Source organism: Vulpes vulpes, chromosome 12, assembly GCF_048418805.1.
Source record: "Vulpes vulpes isolate BD-2025 chromosome 12, VulVul3, whole genome shotgun sequence".
Taxonomy (NCBI): domain Eukaryota; kingdom Metazoa; phylum Chordata; class Mammalia; order Carnivora; family Canidae; genus Vulpes; species Vulpes vulpes.
This window is the reverse complement of record NC_132791.1, coordinates 3,120,421-3,141,691: the sequence shown is the minus strand read 5'-3', so window position 1 is coordinate 3,141,691 and position 21,271 is coordinate 3,120,421. Positions and strand designations below refer to the sequence as shown.

At 42.2% G+C, this 21,271-nt stretch overlaps 1 protein-coding gene across 4 annotated transcripts; it reads left to right on the top strand.

Annotated features, from left to right (window-relative positions):
- Positions 1–6,250: 6,250 nt before the first annotated feature.
- On the top strand, positions 6,251–17,585 carry TLR4 (toll like receptor 4). Of its 4 annotated transcripts, none has more exons than XM_026002837.2 (3): positions 6,257–6,632; positions 10,863–11,029; positions 14,470–17,585. In XM_026002837.2, the coding sequence occupies exons 1-3, from the start codon at positions 6,540–6,542 to the stop codon at positions 16,709–16,711; spliced, it is 2,502 nt and encodes an 833-aa protein (XP_025858622.2). In that variant the 5' UTR covers positions 6,257–6,539; the 3' UTR covers positions 16,712–17,585. The 4 variants fall into 4 exon arrangements, with proteins under 4 accessions (XP_025858623.1, XP_025858622.2, XP_025858624.1 ...); XM_026002839.2 differs by having other exon boundaries at positions 6,277–6,632; positions 14,541–17,585; XM_026002838.2 differs by lacking the exon at positions 10,863–11,029 and having other exon boundaries at positions 6,251–6,632.
- The last annotated feature ends 3,686 nt before the right edge of the window (positions 17,586–21,271 follow it).

Genomic DNA, 21,271 nt, shown 5'->3' with positions numbered 1-21,271 from the left:
CGCCCAGGTGCCCCATGCAGCTGAACCTTTTCAACCTCTCTTTCCTCTTTTGCAAGAAGGTTGCTAAGAAGAGGAAAATCTGACTGGCCAGCATGAAGGGGTGGGCTTACTATATTTAATCTATTCATTCTTTTATTCAACCAATTTTTATTGAGCACCCTTATTATGTACTGTGGAGCTACAGCTATGAATGTTACAGACACAACCCATCCTCTCGTGGACCTTATTAGCCTGTATATGAAATAAAAAATCAGTTACTCTTGTCACCCAAAATTATTAGTATAACCATTGATGCAACTAACATCTACTGAACTGGGTATCAGCACTGTGCTAGGCACGGGGTGTGGACGTGGCTCAGCTTTGACCAGTCATCAAGGAGCTGAAAGCATAGTGAAAGGGCAAATAATGCATCCCCCATGAGCATGACAGACGGTTCCTAGGGGATCTTGAGGAGAGAGTGACAATGCCTTCGTTGGGGAGGCCTGGGTAGGAATCAAGAAGACCCAAAATCTTTACAGTGGTCTACACTGCCTAAGTGAACTGGATGGCTATCTTTCTCTTCTGGGTTCCTTACCAGTTCTGGTAATTTCCTGTTTGTAGACTTTGCATTCAATCATCCTTCCAACCCAGGGTTTCTTAACCTTGGTGCTATTGATATTTTAGATTAGGGGCTATTCTGTGCATCATGGGATGTCTAGCAGCACCCCTGAACTTTACTTACTGGATGCCAGTAGCAACACTCCCTGCTCCCAAGTCATAACAACCAAAAATGTCTCCAGGGGCATTGACTGACGAAAGTCCTCTAGGAGTAAAACCACCCCCGGTTGACCACCACTATTCTAACTAGAATATCCTTCCAGATATCTGCAGAGTTAGCAAACCCCTCAAGAATTTACTCAAAGTGCTACTTTTTTTTCATATTCAGACTGTCCTATTTAACACTTCAGTACAGGCTCCTCCTTATGAGTTCAAGCCATATGTTGGGCATGGAGCCTACCTCAAAAAAACCCACCACCTAAACAAACAAACCAACAAAACCTTCAGTATCACTTACCACTTGCCCCTCTGCTCTGCTTCAAAAATTTTCACCCCATACACGTAATCGTCTACCGTGCCATGTAATTTGTGATTGCTATTGGCTCCCTCCTTGTTAGAACATGAGCACCATGCAAGTAGGTGTCTATTTTGTTCACGGCTGTGTCCTTTTTGCCTAGAATAGTGGCTGGTGGACTTTAAGCATTCAGTGCATATTTAGTGAATGAATGAATGATAGTCAACATTTGTGTGAAACTGTAATGTATGTAGGTACATCCTCACCTAAGTCTCAAGTAATGCTATTACTTAGGCCACAGCGTTCTTTCTATCATACAGTGAAGGAAACTCATGATGTTAAAGATAAGTCTCGTGCCAAGGAATGATGATGCCAGAAAGTAAATCAAGTAATGAACTAATTTAAAATATAGCCCCCCCCCCCCCCCCCCCGCCACATCACACGGTGCTTTTCCAGAGTCTGAGTGAACTGGGAAATTTGGTGAGTAGTGAGAGAGAACGAGGAGGCGAGAGTCTCTTGGTGATAACGAACCAACCTCTGCCTCAGGTTCAAGAGTAAAAGAGAGGAAGGATTTTCCTAGCCTAGGAGAAGCACAGGGTTTACTGCAACACTTTCCTCCTAACCCACTTGCTATGACTCTCTGAACCTCTGCGTTGCTCAAACTTGGGCCCCGTGTGTCCCCAAGAGATATTAGGAGGTAGAAACGGAAAAGAAAAGGCCCAGGACAATCACCGAGTATCGTATAGGAGTCGCAGTAGTCGGTATGAGAAGGTGAGGGGTGCCCTAAAATCCCAGCTCCCTATTAAAACCAGATGCAGATTCACTGTTCGTTGGTTCATTCATCAGCTACGTACTGAGTTTCTACTCAGGCACAGCAAATGTGAACATCCGATAAAGCCTCTACCGTCCTGGAGTGTGCGTTCTCCTGGGGGGGACAGATGATACCGAGATGGGAAGCTCAAAGTAATTTCTAAAATAACACAGGAAAGGTCATAACCATCTCAGGCTGGAGAGGAGTAGGTGCTACTTTCGCTGTTTGCCTTGATAGCTCCTGGGGGTACTTTCACTCACTCTCGGTACTCGAGGTATTTGGCAGAAAATATTGAGACCTCCAGGGCAGTACTTAATGTCAGGACGCAGCCCCAGAGGCAGGGATTGAGTCACCTGGATCCAGCAAGTCTGTGCTTCATGCTTCTGCTTAAAAACAGCATTTTTTTTTCTTTTGTGCTTTAGATCACAGGGTTGTCGGTCCAGGGCACGTTAAAGGATGCACGACAGGTAATGGTATCCAAAGGTAAGAGAGTCCGTGGGGCAAAAAAAAGGAAGCGTTGAGTATCCTCTGTCCCTTGTAGATGCAGTATACACATCAGCCTAGGATATGTTGTGAGTCCTGGGAAGATAAATCTCTTTATTCTCCTTTTAACAATTTGTTTCCTTTATTAACTTGTTTGTTGTTGCTGCTGGTCCCCTCAGTGACAAACCGTTCTTCATTGAATGTAAGATACCCCTTTGTGAGATGTACCATCACTTTATTGGCCGCTAAGAAAGAATAAAACAAATTATAATTGTAATATATTGTCAATTGTGAGACACGTTGTGATTTGAGAGGTGTTAACGTGAAAAAATGTGAAACTTGGAACCGTTGGACAGAATCAAATTGGGCTCTTTAGATATGTCAAACTAATTGGGCCTTTCTTCTCTGAGTCAGGCTATGTTGTGATTGTTCACTCCTATTATTGTATTTTAATTACCATAAATGAAAATTATGGGATACTAAGGTTGTGGCCCAGATAACTCTCTGATCAAGGATGATTGGTGCCCCCTTTCCGTTAACACAGAATTAGTGCTGCGGCGTGGTATCTACCAGGGACTCTGTGTGTGCATTCGTATGAGTTTTGGGTTCAGGATAGGAGGCTTGAAGCTTTGGAGACAGTCTCCCCTGGGTGTGGTCTTGGGACTAGGCCTGGCCAATGGAGTGAAAGCAGGGATCGTGCAGGTCACTTCTGAACAGAGGTATCTGAGCATCTATAGCTGAGCTCTTTTCACATTCCACAGCAACCTTAGAGGCCGCGTATTGAATATGGCACCATAATGAAATAAAAGGATCCTGGACCCATAAGCCATTCTTGGAGTACCCCCGATCAGGAATACTCTCACTGAGCATTGTATGAGCAACAAATCAACTTGTATTGTTTTGAATCACCGAAGGTTGATACAGAAATTAGCCTAACCTACTACATAGGTCAGTTTTGCTCTTACTTTATTTCCCATGAAATACGCAGAACCTGCCAAATAATATCAAATACTTCTTCCAAAACTCCAATGAAGATGGAGATTCCTCAACTGATGGAATGATCATGGGTCCTGTGTTGACTTTGCTCCCCATGGAGTAGAAACACAAGTTGCCCCTGGCCAAGTCTCTACCATTATGCCCGGGGTGTCGTTATTACTGAATTGTAGTAGAAATCATGGGTCCAGGCATTTATCTCTTGTATTTGATAAACTGCCTGTCTACTGGCAGTAGACACAGTGTAGACACAGAACTGAGATCTCTTTGACTCAGGTCAGTAGATCACAGTGTGCTAATCCCATGAGATGGGGGGGGGGGCATCTTTGCAAGGCACTACCATTAATCCTCCAGTCATAGTTAGGAACATTTTTCAGGAAGACTTCTATAAAACATCCATGAAACACAATCCAGGAGATTGTCCTGAATCTTTTCTCTTACTCCTCATCTTTACCATCATCGGGTTTTCTCTTTAGTGATGGGAAGAAAGCAGATTTGCACCATTACGTACATATTACTCTATCTGCTTAAGTGTTGTGTTCTAGTAATGGGGTCTTCTTATGTCCGGCGAGAGATAACACACATGGCTTGTTTCTTAGAAGGTGGGGTGTGTGCATGTATGTTTGGTGGTAGAGGCATGAAGCATGAGGTCTAGGCAATGCAGAGCATTGGAATATTTTTCACATGAAGTAATTCTATTTGCATTTTAGAAAGATTGCTTTGATTTCAGGCTAAGGGATGGATAAGAAGAGTTGAGACATTGGAAGAAATGAGCCTGGTCCCTGAGAGACCTGCTAATAGTGTATTCCACGAGTCTAGGCCGAGGGTTGTAAAAGTGGTAATGCTAATAGTAACGAAGACCGACGTTTTGGAATTATTTTGTGGATCAACTCTCTAAGAAATGGTAGAATGTTTTATTTTTAAATACAGGTTTTATTCTTCAGGTGTGGTGAGACCAAGAGATCAAGAGATGACTGCCATTGAAAATAAGGCTCATTATTCACAGTTCCCAAGAGGAGGGCTGCAGACCACACCATACAGGGCCACATGGGGAGAGGTGCCCATGGGGGGTCAAGAGACAGATGGAGCCAGCAGAAGGCCCAGAGCCTTCCTGGTGGCTTCTGTGGGAAAGGGAAGGAGAGACAGGGCAAGTAAAATTCTGAAATTTGAGTAATTTCAGAAGGCTGTGGGGTTTTCTCTATGGATCTGGTACCTGGCTCTGTGATGATTCTCTATTATTAGAAGAATATTGCCTCCTAGTATAAAAGCCAGACGGAGAAGGCTGTTTAGAGCAGGAGCTTTGAATTGGTTCATTTACACATGAACAGTGAACACCAGGGCAAGTCACTTGCTGACTCTAAGGACTGGCTGGCCCTGGGAGGGGCGGTTATATTAGTCAGCAAGGCACATGCCAGAACAATAAAAAAATAAAAGTAAATAAATATTAAATTAAAAAAACAGAATAAGTAAATATACTTAACATGTATTTGATGATAAAAATGAGGAAATCAATGTGATTTCCGTCTGGGATGACTCCGTGAAAGTGAAATGCTATTAACTTTCCAGAGAACTCAACACTCTTGAGCACCTACTATGACCTTTATATCACCTTAATTAACCCTCAAAGCAAAGTTTTGACGGTGGGGCTATTTTTAGCTGAATTTTGCAGCTGTGTTGAAGAACACTACAAGAGTTTGTGCTCAGCCCCCTATGACATGCTCCCTCACAGCTTGATTTTTAGGTGTGTTGAATTTGAGGTGCCTGCAGGACATCTTGATAGAACTATCTAGGACACCGTGCCAGTGACATCCCCATTTGTACCTATGTTCTTATTTAACAGAAACTTGCCTTGCCCTTGCTACATCCCAGATCCTGCTCTAAAAGCTTAACAGATGCCAGCTTATTTAATCCCACACCAATACTTTGAGGTATTTATTATGATCTCTGTTTTATTCATATGTTTAATGATCACAATAGCTACCAGTTCACGGGATACACTGACGAAGCATGCACCAGGCTACGCATTTTATGTAAATGAACTAAAGTTGATCACATAAGACAAATGCGATTATCTCCATTTCAAAGACTAGAAAACTCAGGCTAAACGACTTGCATCACTTGACTACTATCATATATGACTTGATTTTTATGGATTTCACAAATGTGAGTTTCTGCTGTGATTACAACCATTGTCCCACTTTGCAGACTAGAAATCTAGGATCGGTAGCGGCCTTGGGGCTAGAGGTTAACCACGTTCGATCTAAATTTCAGTATATGTGATGCGTCATTCCAATCTCTTCTCAACGTTCCTGTGCTTTTCAAACTGGGTTTCGCTAAAGTTGTACGTTCAATCAGTTTTACAAACATGAGTTTCTTCACAAGATTTCACAAGAGTGGACACTGCCATGGGCTGAATTATATTCTCCTGAAAATCCCTACTGAAGTCCCTCAGTGCCTCAGAACATGACTGTTCTGGGACTGGACCTTTAAAAAGGTAATTAAGGTAAAATGAGGTCAGACAGGTAGGCCCTAATCCAAAATGACTGGTGTCCTTATAATAAGGGGAACTTAGGACACAGACACACACCAAGGGAAGACCAAATGAAGACAGCCACCTGCAAGTCAAGGAGCGAGAATGAGAACCCATCAAACTTGCCAACACCCTGATCCCAGACTTCCAGCCCCCAGAACTTCATAAGGAATAGCTGTCTGCCCTTGAAGCCACCCAGCCTGTGGCAGTTTGTTAAGGCAGCCCTAGGAAAATAAGACATACAGTGAGTTTCCACTACTCAAATGAAATTGGAAAGCCACCTCCCTGGATTGTTGCATAAGCTGTTTGACCGGTCTGACTGTTTTCCTAAATTCACTAACCCGGAGGTCAGATGACTTCCTGGGATGAAAGCCAGCTTCCTCTTGCTGTTACTTGGACCACTGATCTGCAGACATTTTGTTCTTCTTCTTCTAACTTCCCCTCCTGTGACTGGGGACATAAATGTTCGAGAAACAAAAGCCCAGAACGCTAAGGTTGCCACTCTCACTTCCTCTTGCCCCTTAACTCAGCAGCATCGCTTTCAATACAGTAATTGTCCCGGGGCAACCGGCGGGGGGACAGAAGGTCACAGAGCCCTAGCGGCCACCCCAGGAGGCGGATACAGCGTGTCATGTTTCACAGAGCCACTTCTGGGCACAGAAAATGCCAGAATGATGTCTCCTACCCGCCTGGCTGGGATATTGATCCCAGCCATGGCCTTCCTCTCCTGCCTGAGACCTGAGAGCTGGGACCCTTGCGTGCAGGTATGTGGTTTCATGTCGGTTCACCTCCTGTGAGATCTGCCTTGCTTCTGAAACACTGCCCTCTGCACAGAACTTCTCACTGTGGGTCCTTCCTAGTTGACTAGTTTCATTTGCAACAAGGAGTCGAATTACCTTAAGAATCTGAGAGGCCACAGGGACCAAACAGTTCATGGTTACATGGCACCAACCAGGCAGCCCGTGGCGTCATGGCCCATTTAGGACTTGAAGTGCTAATAGGGGCTTTTTGTCAGATAGATCTGCTTAAAGTCACTGTTCTTTGACTTCTGGGCTGTGTGACCTTGAATAGGTTGTTGAACTCTCTGTAGCTGGTTTTAACATTTATAGAAGCCTTACAATAATACCTACTTCAATAGAGGGTTGCAAGAAGTCTGCTTCCTGTCATTCCTTTGGACTGTACTCTCCGCTTCGGGAGAGTTGCCCTTTTCAATTTTAGGAAGGTTGTTTTGTTTTGTTTTGCTTTGGATTTTGTCTCTTAATAGGGAGAACTTTCTAAGTGGATTTCAGACCTTCAGATCTAACAGTAGTTCCAAAGGATGAAAAGAAACACGATTGGAAAAGAAAAGGAGAGAGAGAGAGAGAAATAGAGAAAAAGACAGAGAGACAAAGATGATGGGGAAAAAGAGAGAGAAAGAGAACCACGTAAAATGACAGCTGATGCGATGGTTTCTTTGTGAAACACTTTCCAACTTTAATGTCACCTCATTCACGATGGATCTCTTGTTTTTTCCCCTGTGTAGACTTCACAAGTGCTTGGGGATCCCAGGGTAGAACCCAACAACCGAAGGAATATTCTGGGATTTAGTGTGTGGCAGGTTCAGAACCTCAAGAAGAGCATAACCAGTTGGAGTCCTGAGACTGAGGGCACTGGGGAAGTAATGTGCTTTAATATGTAGCAAAGATGAATTTGTCATGTCGAAGTCCTCCCTTCCTCCAACTCCCTGCCCAGAGCCCTGCTGCTTGTCCTCTGTGTGTCCCTACTACCATCAAGTTAATAGGGATGGATCCTCTAATCAAAGTCACCCTGAATAAAATCACACCCTATATTCTCAGTCTCCAAAGCCTGCCCAACCCTGCCCATCCCCTCAGTGTCACCCTAGGAGAGGTCCATAGTCCCCCTGGCCTTGATTCTTGGATAGCGACTGGTCTCCTGCTTCCTAGTCCCCTTTCTCTTCTAACTCACTCTGCACATTTTTGTTTGTTGTTTATTTGTTGTTGTTTTGCCTGAGTCTCAGTTCTAACAAACTGCCCTCTTAACGACTTGTAATAACTTTTGAGTGCTATTAGGGCAGTTTGCGATCCCAGGGCCTTTGCGCTGGCTATTTCCTCCACCTAGAATTCTTTGTTCTTAGATCAGTGCTGCCCAAATGCAATACCATGTGGGTCACATGATCTTATCTAAATTTAAACAATAAATGTAATGAAATTTAGCCAAATTTCTATTTAACTACATTTTAGCTAACAAAAATCATAGCTTTAAATTTTCTAGTAGCCACGTTGAAAAAATTAAAATCGGTAAATTTGGTTTTAATAATATTTTTATTTAACCTAGTATATTCAAAATATTATTTGAAAATCTAATATAGACTAAACTATTAATAAAATGCTTCACATTCTTTCTTTCGTATTAAGTGTTTGAAAATTTAGTATTATTTTACAGTTAATGTACCTGTCAGTTTAGAATAAGTTTCTTGTGTGCAATAGCTGTGTGGGGTCATTGGCTACCATGTTGGACCATACAGTCTTAGAATCTTCATGATTTAATCCCTCACTTTATTCGTATTTCTGCTTAAATGTCACCTCCCTTTGGAAGTGTTCCTTGATCATCTACCCTCCATATTGCCTCTAATCTCTATGATGCTTTTTTTAATAGCACATGATTATACATTTTTGTATATCTATTAATTGTCCTTTCCTTTGAAATGGAATCTGTAAGTGAACAACATCATTGCTAATTTTGTTTATCACTATACCCTAGTGTTCTGTGCTGGTTTCAGCCTATCCTATCAATAAACAGTGTTGTGGTTGAACCAGCCCCTGTGGTTCTTTATGATTGTAAGATACTCTTCAGCAATCATCATCAGGGAACTTTGAAGCACTGAAAGGTTCTTCCTTATAAATCCTGGAAATTATACAGCACAAGTAGGGCCACACAACAATGTTGAAGGTAGAGAGAGAAAAAAACTTTCAAGCATGTGGGGTTCTGTTCTTACTGGGGCTGAGGATGAGGGGCTAGGATTTCCCTGGCTCCCTCCTTCTTGGTGAATTTAAACCTTTAGAGCAGGGATTTAGGAGGAGGTGAATGTGGGAAGAGGGAGTAATAAGAAGAAGGCTCAGTGAGGGGAGGTGGCCTGGCACTTTACCTAGTGACATGGCTGGCATTGTGTTTATTGGAGGTAGCCTTCTTTGAAGTGGATGCCTCCCCAACCAAAGCTTTAAAATCAGGCACCTGCATTACAAGAAAAGCCAACTGTCAAGGCTTACACTACCCCCAGTGCCTAGCACATAGTAGGTCCTCAACTTACACTTGTTAGATAATTAAAAGTATCGCTATAGGGCTCTGACTTCCCCACCGGCTTAGGCTTCCCCACTTCTACCGTGTACCAGCTGCTCTGAATTAGTTTCCATCCCTTCTTGCCTACCCTCTTCTCTCCCCCTTCCTCTTTCTGTGTATCTAAATCTTACTCATCCTTCAAGACTCCCCTTGAAACCTTCTTTTGCTCAAAAGCCATCTATAATCCCTGGATCCAGAATTGATCACTACCATTTATGAGCTAGACGAAGTTATTTTCCAGGCCTGGCTTATGGTCCTTTTCAGTGGTGTGAGTCATGTTCCTGTCTCCTCTTCCTCTAGATTTTGAGCTCATGGAAGTCTGGATCCCTATCACATGGGTCTTTGCCCACAGCACTTAGAGAAAATGTCAACAATTCAGATCTAAGCAAATCTTCATTCAGTCAGTTGTTCATTCATTTACTCAATAAATAGTGAGCATTAGCCATTTGCCAGACACAATTCTGAGTGCTGGAGACATAGCAGAGAGCAAGAATACCAAAGTTTACAATCTAGTGAGGGAAATGAGCAACACATGTGGAATAATCACATAGACAATGTCATGTTAGATGAAGATACAGCGTGTGATGAAAGAGGGTAAAGGAAGGAAGCCTGTGACCATGTGCTATTAGACAGTATGGTCGGGGGGAGGGGTTCCTATAAGGGGTTCCTTTCAGGAGACATATCAGTAAACTGAAGAGCTGCACATGTGACCTGTGATACTTTGTGCATATTACTTCTCTCTGAATTCTTCTTCTTTAAAAGGTTTATCTGAAGATTAAATTAAAGCATATAGTGTATAAGAAAGATGCCCACAAATGGTAGGGGATTAATAAAAACTGCTAATAATTAATGTTAACATTTATTGATCACTTTCACTGTAACAGGCTTTGAGATAATCTCTTTAAATACTTTATTTCATTTAATCCTTTTAACTGATTTTATTGGTTTTAAACAGAAAACCAAAATTAGCTGGCTTAAGTAAGAAGTTGTGTTGAAGAAATCAGAGAATTTAGAAATTGGGAGGTTAGAGAACAAGAGCTTACAAAGAATTGGGGAAAGTATGAGGGAAACAAACACACAAACCAAAGGAGCGTAAATTATTTGACCTTATTTACTAGGTTCCACCACTGGTGTCTATACATCCCTAAATATTTTTCTCCATTTCTGTATCATATGCTCAAACATCAATGAGTCAGGGGAAAGAATGCCACTGCAAAAGTTGAGCTATGACTGTGAAGTCTGGACATCTTAACTGGTAGTCTCCCCAAGGCTGTATACAATTGTGGGGGTACTCGGGGGAAAAAAAAACCTTTGCCCCATAGCCCATGGAAGAATTGGGTGAAATCCAGGACTTTTGGGCTCCAGAGCTTCATGTTTTCACCACTAGATTCTATTGCCTCTCCCTAAAGCTGCCATTGTGATAGTAGAGGTTAGGAAACTGGGGACAGGGTAAATTCTCTGCCCTTCCAAAGCTGCAGTATAAAATGAGAGGATAAATGAATGAATGGGTGGGTGGGTGGATGGATGGATAGATGGATGGATGGACAGACCCTGTACTTGTATGGAGGTCTCCACTGCTCTGCCTTAGGAGAGGAAAGGAGAGAGGGCAATTAAGGTGCACGCTTTAAGACGCTGTATCTACTGTGTGATCATTGCAGGTGGTTCCTAACATTACTTACCAATGCACGGAGCTGAATCTCAGCAAAATCCCCAACAACATCCCCACATCAACCAAGGAACTGGACCTGAGCTTTAACCCCCTGAGGCATTTAGGCAGCCATTGCTTCTCCAACTTCCCAGAACTGCAGGTGCTGGATTTATCCAGGTAATGAATGAGCTTTTACACATTGCCCAAGGTAGAATGTTCACGGTTCTATCACTTCATTCTTATGTCAGGAGTCTCATCTTTATTCACTTATTCATTCAACAGATATCTCACTTGCTGTATAACTTTGGATAAGCCACTTCCTTTCTCCAGATCCCATTGCCTCATCTGTGAAATGAGCAGCTGGATGAGAAGGTTTCTAAGGACAGCTCTATCTTTCGATATTCTTTTAAGTCAGGGAAGAAAATTGACTCAAACTCTTTCACAGCAGATATTTACTGACTACTTGGTATATATTACACAGTCTGCTAGGAAACAAGAGTATATTGGTATATACAATCCCAGCGATTCAAGAGGGCATACATATGTACTTGAAAGAAGAAACGTGTCACAATCCGGAGCATGGTGCCAGGCACATATTAGGCATGCAATAAATGCTACTCGATTCTGATTTTGGATTTTGAGCCTGAGATAAAGATGGTGATATACACCAGTAAGTTATAAGCTAGTGCAAACTAGAGGCAGCATATTGTGTTGTTCTGAAGAGGGGCCTACTCTGTCTGCAGTGGGTAGTGAAGACAGATTTCATGAACAGAGTGGGATTCAAAGAATGTCTAGAATATTGAACGTGGGATAGAGGAGAGGGAAATAGGAAGATGCAAGTAACCCAAGAAGAAAGGTGACAAGATCAAAGGAAAATATCCGTTGTGAGAAAGAACAATGACTAAGACTTTCTTTCCTGATGCTGGGAAAGTTATCATTTATTAGGACAGGTGAAATTATTATCATTATTTTTGAGGGGACTTGAATCCTAAAAATATCATCACCATTAGGGCCTTATTTTAAAAGGTACCGGATAACGGATCGTATTCTCTACAATAGTTTATGGAAAATGCAGAAGCATTTTACATATGTTTTTTTATTATCGAAACTTTTAATAGATTCTAAGATCATAGCACAAGAACCCTCTTTATAGCAGATATTTCTGTAGAAAGAAGAGTGGGCATCTGATGTTTTATACTCTAACTTAGAAATCGACAGAGTATATAACAAAGGCGGAATGGAGCATTTTAAAGCTAGTGGGGTAGAGCACAGAGCTCTGTGGGGGTCAGAAGGCCGAGCCAAGTCCTCCTGTAACATTGATAGCCATGTGGACTGCGGCATGTCACTTCACCTCTCTGACCGTCAGTTTTCATGTTTGTGAAATGGAAATGGTGAGACTTACTCCATAGGGATAAATGTGATAATGAATGTTAACATGTATATATTTAAAACCTTACAAATAGACTTTATAAGGATAAAAATATTACTATAGCACTTCATTAGTTTCTAAATTTCAGTTTTCTGAATAAGGATTTTGTTAAGAACTATAATTAAGATAGATTATCCCTCTTCCTTTTTATTTTAATTTTTAAATTATTTATTTATTCATAAGAGACACAGAGAGAGAGAGAGGCAGAGAGACAGGCAGAGGGAGAAGCAGGCTCCATGCAGGGAGCCCGACGTGGGACTCGAGCCCCTGATCTGGGATTGTACCCTGAGCCGAAGGCAGAAGCTCAACCATTGAGTCACCCAGGCATCTCACCCCTCTCCCCTTTTAAAACAAGAAGTAGTTTCTTATCAAACAGTGTCTCTTATAATTCATCTTCAAACCACCACATACACAAGGAATTTCTCTCAGAGAAATTCTTAGAGACAGGACAGCTCTCCCTTTGGTTAACCAGGAGGAGATCTTGGCTTACAACAGGGACAAACATAGTACCATAGATGTCCCTTGCCCTTTCATACTCCTTTACAGGGTTTACATATAGTAACTCAGCTAGTCCTCCAGCCAGTCTTTTATTCCTATGGAAACCTATTGATATACTTGTCTTCTCTTTTTTAGATGAAGAAACTGAGGCTCAGAGAGTTTTTGTAATTGATCTATGTTCACGCTCTACATTTTGTGGAGCTTGTTGGCAGCAGAGATTCATATTTGCGTCTCCTGCTTCCAGGTTAAATGTTCTCCTCATCCTAATGCTCTGCTCCTCAAAAGTGATGAGCTCCCTCTGATGAGAGAGAGACACGGCAAGACCTCTCCAGTCTAATACATAAGGTTACAGGTTATAAAATTCTAGAACTGTCAGCAATGTAAGAAATAAGTAAGTTTAGTTGCTTCATTTAGAAAAGTGATAACTGAGATCCACAGAGGTATAAGAGGACCAGGGAGATAGCAGAATCAAGATGTCTTGCCCCCTTTTCAATTATTCTTTTTGTGGCACCCACCACCCTCTATTGAGTTACTAATCAATAAAAGCTTGGACTAAAATGCTTTTATTACCTATGACCCTCATGGAGGGGATGGGACAAGTGGAGAAATTGTAAATGTCATTCAGGTTGGACCAGGAAATAACTCATTTGCAAATGCTACCTGGCTTGCACCTGCAGTGCTAGCAAGTGTTTACCATTAGCTTGCCATTTCTCACCTGGATAAGCACCTTGTCTCTAGACACTTCCATGAATATTGTATATAGTATAGCTGCTATTTCTCTGGGGGAAAAATTCAAAATGCTTTATCCAGTTTGTAAGCCTCTACTTTGTAACCTCCTTTCTCCGCAACCTCATCTCACGTCCCTCCACTTCCCTCTCTGTACTCCACAGACACAGAAGTTTCTCACGGTTTCTCAGGGTTCCTCTATGTATCATGGCCTACTTCAGGGCTTTTGTATCTGCTCTTCTCTTTTCTTGGTAATTCCTAGCCATCCTTCAGATTTTAACTCACATGCTCTCAGAAAAGCCTTCTTTTATCCCCCTGATGTAGGTCCATTCCTTTGATGTAAGGTTTCATTGTACACTTTCCTTTTCTTTCATAGGACTCACTCCTATCACCTGTTACTAACATTCACCTGTGATAACTCCAACTTTCAAATATCTAGCTATCATATATAGAAAGCTCTGCATAAATCTTGAGGTAACTGTGACACTTGTGTAATTTTTTTTTATATCTTTGAAGTGGACACTTTACCAGTCATTTGTCATGCCTTACAGCTAACGGCTATCTGTATCATCTGTACCAATCTGACGGATAATCACAATTACATGTGACAGGAAGTGGCTGAAGTTAATCCAAGGTAGTTACATACTCCATCAGCTGTACAGTCTTCATGTGTCCCAATTATTGATCTTTAGCTGATTTCCTTCTGAGGGATGTGCTGCCTCCTCTTAGCACATGTGCCTATTGTGACAAAAATAGTTTGTCATTGTGTCCAGTAGGATAATACTGAATCTGTGGGGCTTCTTATTTGCTCATGTCATCATCTATCCTGCTTCATGTCTTTGTCAAGACACAATCACACATCATGTCACATCTGCACAAAGAGCTAGATGACTAGGATGGCTATTCTTTTTTGAGTTTTAATTCCCCAGAAATATTATATAATCTGTATCTCTTTTCTCTGTAGGTGTGAAATTCAGATAATTGAAGATGATGCATATCAGGGCCTAAACCACCTCTCCATCTTGATATTGACAGGAAACCCTATCCAGAGATTATTTCCAAGAGCCTTTTCTGGACTATCAAGTTTAAAGACGCTGGTGGCCAAGGAGACAAAACTAACATCTCTAGAGGATTTCCCCATTGGACATCTCAAAACCTTGAAGGAGCTTAATGTGGCTCACAATCTTATCCATTCCTTCAAGTTACCTGCATATTTCTCTAACATGCCCAACCTGGAGAACGTGGATCTTTCCAATAACAAGATCCAAAATATTTATCGTCAAGACTTGCAGGTTCTACATAAAATGCCACTACTCAACCTTTCTTTAGACTTGTCCCTGAACCCTTTATACTTTATCCAACCAGGTTCCTTTAAAGAAATTAAACTCCATGAACTGACTTTGAGAAGTAATTTTAATAGTACAGATGTAATGAAAACTTTTATTCAAGGTCTGGCTGGCTTAAAGATCAATCAGTTGGTTCTGGGAGAATTTAAAAATGAAAGGAAGTTGGAAAGCTTTGACAATTCTCTCCTGGAAGGACTGTGCAATTTGACCATTGAAAAATTCCGGATAGCATACTTTGATAGCTTCTCAGAGGATACTACTAACTTATTTAACCACTTGGTAAACATTTCTGCAATTTCTTTGGCGCATCTGTATTTAGACACACCAAAATACCTTCCTAAAAATCTCAGATGGCAACGGTTGGAAATAGTTCATTGTAACTTAGAACAATTTCCCGCATGGGAGCTGGACTCTCTCAAGGAGTTTGTTCTCACTTCCAACAAAGGTATTAACACTTTTGCTGAGATGAAGATGGAAAGCCTTGAGTTTCTAGATCTCAGTAGAAATGGCCTGAGTTTCAAGACTTGCTGCTCTCACTCTGATTTTGGGACAACCAGACTGAAGCATTTAGATCTGAGCTTCAATGAAATCATTACCATGAGTTCAAACTTCTTGGGCTTAGAACAACTCGAATATCTAGATTTACAGCATTCCAGTTTGAAGCAGACCAGTGATTTTTCAGTATTCTTGTCCCTCAGGAACCTCCGTTACCTTGATATTTCTTATACTCGCACTGAAGTTGTTTTCCATGGCATTTTTGATGGCTTGGTCAGCCTCCAAGTCTTGAAAATGGCTGATAATTCTTTTCCGGACAACTTCCTTCCAAATATTTTCAAAGGGCTGACTAACTTAACCATTCTGGACCTTTCTGGGTGTCATCTGGAACGGGTGTCCCAGGTAGCATTTGTCTCACTTCCTAAACTTCAGTTGATAAATATGAGTCACAATAGCCTCTTGTCATTGGATACACTAGCTTATGAACCTCTCCTCTCCCTCCGGACCCTAGATTGCAGTTTTAATCGAATAGTAGCCTTCAAGGAACAAGGACAACAGCATTTTCCAAGTAATCTAGTTTCCTTAAATCTTACTAAGAATAAATTTGCTTGTGATTGTGAACATCAGAGTTTCCTGCAGTGGGTCAAAGACCACAGGCAGCTCTTGGTGGAAGTTGAAAAAATGGTGTGTGCAAAACCTTTAGACATGCAGGACATGCCCTTGCTAAGTTTTAGGAATGCCACCTGTCAGAGGAGCAAGACTATCATTAGTGTGTCAGTTTTCACTGTGCTCATGGTTTCTCTGGTAGCAGTTTTAGCGTATAAGTTCTATTTTCACCTAATGCTTCTCGCTGGCTGCAAAAGGTATAACAGAGGTGAAAGTACCTATGATGCATTTGTTATCTACTCAAGCCAGGATGAAGACTGGGTGAGGAATGAATTGGTAAAGAACTTGGAGGAGGGAGTGCCCCCCTTTCAGCTCTGCCTTCACTACAGAGACTTCATTCCTGGTGTGGCCATTGCCGCCAACATCATCCAGGAAGGCTTCTACAAGAGCCGGAAGGTTATTGTTGTGGTGTCCCAACACTTCATCCAGAGTCGGTGGTGCATCTTTGAGTATGAGATTGCCCAGACTTGGCAGTTTCTTAGCAGTCGTGCTGGCATCATCTTCATTGTCCTGCAGAAGGTGGAGAAGTCCCTGCTGCGGCAGCAGGTGGAGCTGTATCGCCTCCTCAGCAGGAACACTTACCTGGAATGGGAAGACAGCGTCCTGGGGCGGCACATCTTCTGGAGACGGCTCCGAAAAGCCTTGCTGGATGGTAAACCGTGGAGTCCAGAAGGAACAGAGGATGCAGAAAACAGCTAGCATGAAGCAGGAAACTCTGCCTGAGGATGAAAAGCTCCTGCGGTGCTTCTTGCCCAGCTGGACCCAGTACTTGTTCAGTTAGCGATGTACCTGCCACTGTGCTAAGGGCGGATGATTCAGTGGTGCACGAGGGCTGCAGGACTGCCAACCTCATGGAGTTTACGGTGCGGAGGGGATAATGCTGTGCCAAACCACAGAACCTCCAGGTGGATGCTTCCACCAAATCAGCTGAGGAGTCCATGGCTGAGTCCATGGAAAGTCAACTCAATTCTTACCCCATCAAACTGAGTTAGAACTAAGAGACTGGGTCCCAGAGAGATCAGGGAAGAGATATAGTTCTTCAACTGAGTCTCTGGAGTGGAAACTACCTCATGACATGCTAGCTCTCTGAAAGCTGTTTGGGCAGTTTTAACTGAACCAGGTCTTTGCCCACTTTTCCCTTTTCTATTGAATGCAATTGAAATTCCGCTTGATGACTCAAAAGGATCCTGATTCAGATCCCTTCCCCACTACTCTAAGCCAGTTTCCTTACAAAGGCTAAATAAAGTCTAGCCACTAGTTCCAAAGGAATTCTGATTAACGCATATCCACAAGTATCCTGGCCATTCTTTAGGATGTTCTATTTATTAACTAATTTTGCCTGATACATTTTTGTTTTTATAAAATCCAGTTCTCATTTTTCATGTCTCCTCTATAAACTCTTACCGTAAATAAGGCTGTTAGAGACATGCTGGAAATTTCCATATTTAAGCACTATCATTCAAGCGAATATGTAAAATACACTCCATCATTTTGTCACTTGATGTCACTCTAAAGTTATTACCTACTAAGTTATGACTGTCATGAAGGAAACATTAAAATAATTTGGTTGAAAGTGGCACTCATTGTAATAGAGAGAGACAAGTCCAAATTTCTGGTCTAATAATGTGCAATTTAGGGCTAAGGGCAGGCCAAGAAATGGGTTGACCTGGAGGTCCCAGAAACATAGGGCTGATATGGCTGAGGTGACCATGTGACAAGAGCTACAGCAGTTTCTTCTGCAGGAAATGAGTATTTTCTGATGGAACATTGACTTTTTTCGGGGGGTTATGGAATGGTTCTAGGTGGGGAGTGCACGTTGCTGCTTCCTGTTGAGTACCACTCCCTGTGACCACATTTAGGAAAGAGCAGACGTTATTACTGAGAAAATAATGTCACTGAGGTTAATGTGGGTCATGTTAAGGGGAATTCTTAGAAGAGCACATATTTTTTTTCCCCAGGAAGAACAGCAAGGACTTTTGGAAAACATGGTTGTCGAAACTTAAAATGTTGCCACACCCTAGAGCGTGTTTGTGACTGAGTGTTTCAGAGCATATATTTTTTTAAAGATTTATTTATTTATTCAGAGAGAGAGAGAGAGAGAGGCAGAGACACAGGCAGAGGGAGAAGCAGGCTTCATGCAGGGAGCCCGGACGTGGGACTAGATCCCAGGTCTCCAGGACCGCACCCCAGGCTGCAGGCGGCACTAAACCGCTGCGCCACCGGGGCTGCCCCCAGAACATATTTTGGTCGGAGCATAACAGGAGTTTCTGAACATGCCTGGGTGTGCTTATAAGTCTTACACGGTCATGAATGTGGATCTGTGTATTTGTGCACATGCCTCTAAGTGTTGCTGTCCATATGTGAATGCCAAAATGCATGTGTCTGCGTGATCGTGTCCTCGTGGAACACTGGGATTCTGCTGCAAGGGGAATATGTGCCTTTGATGTGGTGTCTACAGCTGTTTGAGATAGGTTCTCTACTCTCAAGTTTGTATGTGATTGCTTATATACGAACATCTGTGGTGTTAGATTCCGAGTCTTCCTGAAGGTGTGTGTTTGCGTGTGTGTCCAGGCTATGGTGAGTGTGTCTGTGTTCATACTGGAGTGTGTGCTCCGCATCTGTGTGTTAGTTCAAGCAAATGTTCAAGACTCCAAGGAGGAAAACCAAAGTGCAGCTGGAATGTTTCTTGTATACCAGGCTGATGCTGGCCTCCTTCCCATCAGTCCCTTCTCCTAGACGGGAATTCTGAAAATTGCAGGTGAGGCAGACGAGGAGGGAAAGAAATGATATGATGGCAACATAAGGAAGGGAAGGAAAGAGGAAAATCAGACCAAGGGCAGTTCTTTTCTTTTTTTTAAGATTTTATTTATTTATTCATGAGAAACACACATACACACAGAGAGACACAGGCAGAGGGAGAAGCAGGCTCCATGCAGGGATCCCAGTGTGGGACTCGATCCCGGGTCTCCAGGATCACGCTCTGGGATCATGATACCACCCACGGATCCCCAAGGGCAGTTCTTTGAAGCCATTTTAGTTCTCCAGATTAAAGAGAGATGAGGAGTGGAACAGAGAGGAATTAATACTAATGAGAGAATGCTTTAAATGTGTGTACTATCCTGCAACTTGGAACATAGTCACACAATTATGACCACATCTGAATTTCTTATTATCTGAGCGAGGTAGCAGGTTAAGAATTAGTTTCCCCATTTTCCTGACACAAAACTGAAGTTCAAGGAAATGAGTTTATTGTCAATAAAACAGAGTGTAAACGAGCAGCAGGGCCTGGACGTGGGTCCCCTGCCTCCTCGGGCAGCCCACTTTCCACGGCACCCCATTGCTTCACGCTTCAAGTTACTAAAACGAGAAGTGAAACCACTGTAGTTCTCTTTGTACTTGACAATGGGCAAGGGTTTTTCACTGAGACCGTGAATTGTTAGGCAAATACATATGCATATATATATATATATAAAGAGAGAGAGAGAGAGATAAAATATACTGAACTATATATATTATATATTGTATATAATATACTGAATTTTATATATTTATATATATATATATATAATTAATTATAACACTTTTCTTTCCATAAAGGGTGTGAGGGAGGCAAACAAAGTATGCATGGATAAGGGTCATCCATAAGAACCAGAAAAGCTGGATGAAAAATGGAAAAGAGGAAAAGGAGACACTACAAGTAAGCTTTGGCATAGTGCTTCCCCATTCAGACTCCAGAGAGCATCTCCAGCCCCCTGACCCCCCGCCCCAGTGTTTTGGATGTTGTGGCTTCTGGAGAAAACCACAACTCAGACTTACCGTTGGCCATACCTGCTTTGGGCTTCATTTTTATGCGAGCCTCCCTAACTCAAATATAAAATGAGGGTAGCACATTACTCTGTGAACTGCTGTCAGTAGTAAGCATGACTGCACGTATATGCAACACTATTTTTATGGAGGAGTAATCCTCTGGGACTTTTTTTTTCCCTCTGGGACTTTATAAAGGGTGAACAGAAAGAAATATTGAGTGGTCTTCTCAAAAACAGCATTATAGCAATTGCTATTTTCCAACCCGTGGACCACAGGAGGACTGTAATTGTAATTATGCAGTTTCTTTCTGACTCGCCTCCCACCCATGGGATTGTCAGAACCCTAGCCTCTTTCTGGACTTTGTTACCTTGGTAGAAACCACCAGCAGGTTCCTGGAGGGTCTTTTATGAACACAGTCTTCCACAAGAATAACTAAGCTCTGTGAGGGCAGGGAGCATGTTCACTTATCCTTTGCTGTCCTAGCCCTGAGCTCGATGGCCTGCACATAGCAGATCAAAGAACACCTATTTAAACCTATTTAAAGAATTAGTGAGTGAACGAAGAACCATCTCTACAGGGATGTTGTCCTCTGTGCCTCAAGGACGCCGGTTCCAGAGCATAGCTCTTTGCTGCCCTTGCATGTCTGGGGCTCTAGCTTTCCACAGCTGTTTCTTGTCTCTGTTGTTGTCTGCATGGATGTTCTCAACTACTTCCACCACTTGGTTCCTTCACTCCAAGTATTTCAAAAGTTACTTTGCAGAAGAAGGGAAGAGGACTTATAACAGTTGTCCTCAGTCACTATTTTTAGGTCCTACTCTACTGCTTTATGTCTGATATCAAGTTTAAATTCCCATACCATGACCCTGAGTTGGATACTGGTAATATCATCATTATTACCCATTGGGAAACAAAGACCCTGAGACTGTAAGTAGCCTATCCAAAGCCACACAGCTAGTAAATGCTCAGCTATGATTTAAACCCAGTCTTTCTTGTATCTCAAGTCAACTAGGCTAGATGGTTTCTCTAATGCCTTCCTTTTATATCCTATAGAGATTTTACTACCACTGTTCTTTATTTTTATTTCCTCTTTGCTATGGCTAGAGCTCAACCCCAGAACCCAAATACGAAGGTGAAACCAAAGGAGGGGTGTTGGGCTGAAGGCTGAGCTGTATAAGAGACATCAAGCACCCCATGAAATCAACTATTCCCTCTCAGGATGAAAGACTAAGCCCTTCCCTTTTCAACTTTCTTTTCCAACAGAGTACATTCTTTCCCATGATGTTCCCAGGACTTTAATGCAGTTAGGCCCATCCAAATGGCCTTCCAGTTGGGCCCAGTTGATTCTGTGTTCATGGTAATTACCTACCACCCTGCACTCAGTGGATCCTTTCTGTCACATGGCTTTAAATACGTTATTCCTTTCCATTTCTTCATTAAATGGCATTGGAAGGC

Bases quoted from the DNA above. Each gene is read 5' to 3' on its own strand.
- TLR4 (XM_026002837.2), top strand. From the start codon at position 6,540: ATGATGTCTCCTACCCGCCTGGCTGGGATATTGATCCCAGCCATGGCC. The intron at 6,633-10,862 runs GTATGTGGTTTC...TGATCATTGCAG, and splicing joins GCTGGGACCCTTGCGTGCAG to GTGGTTCCTAACATTACTTA. The intron at 11,030-14,469 runs GTAATGAATGAG...TTTTCTCTGTAG, and splicing joins CAGGTGCTGGATTTATCCAG to GTGTGAAATTCAGATAATTG.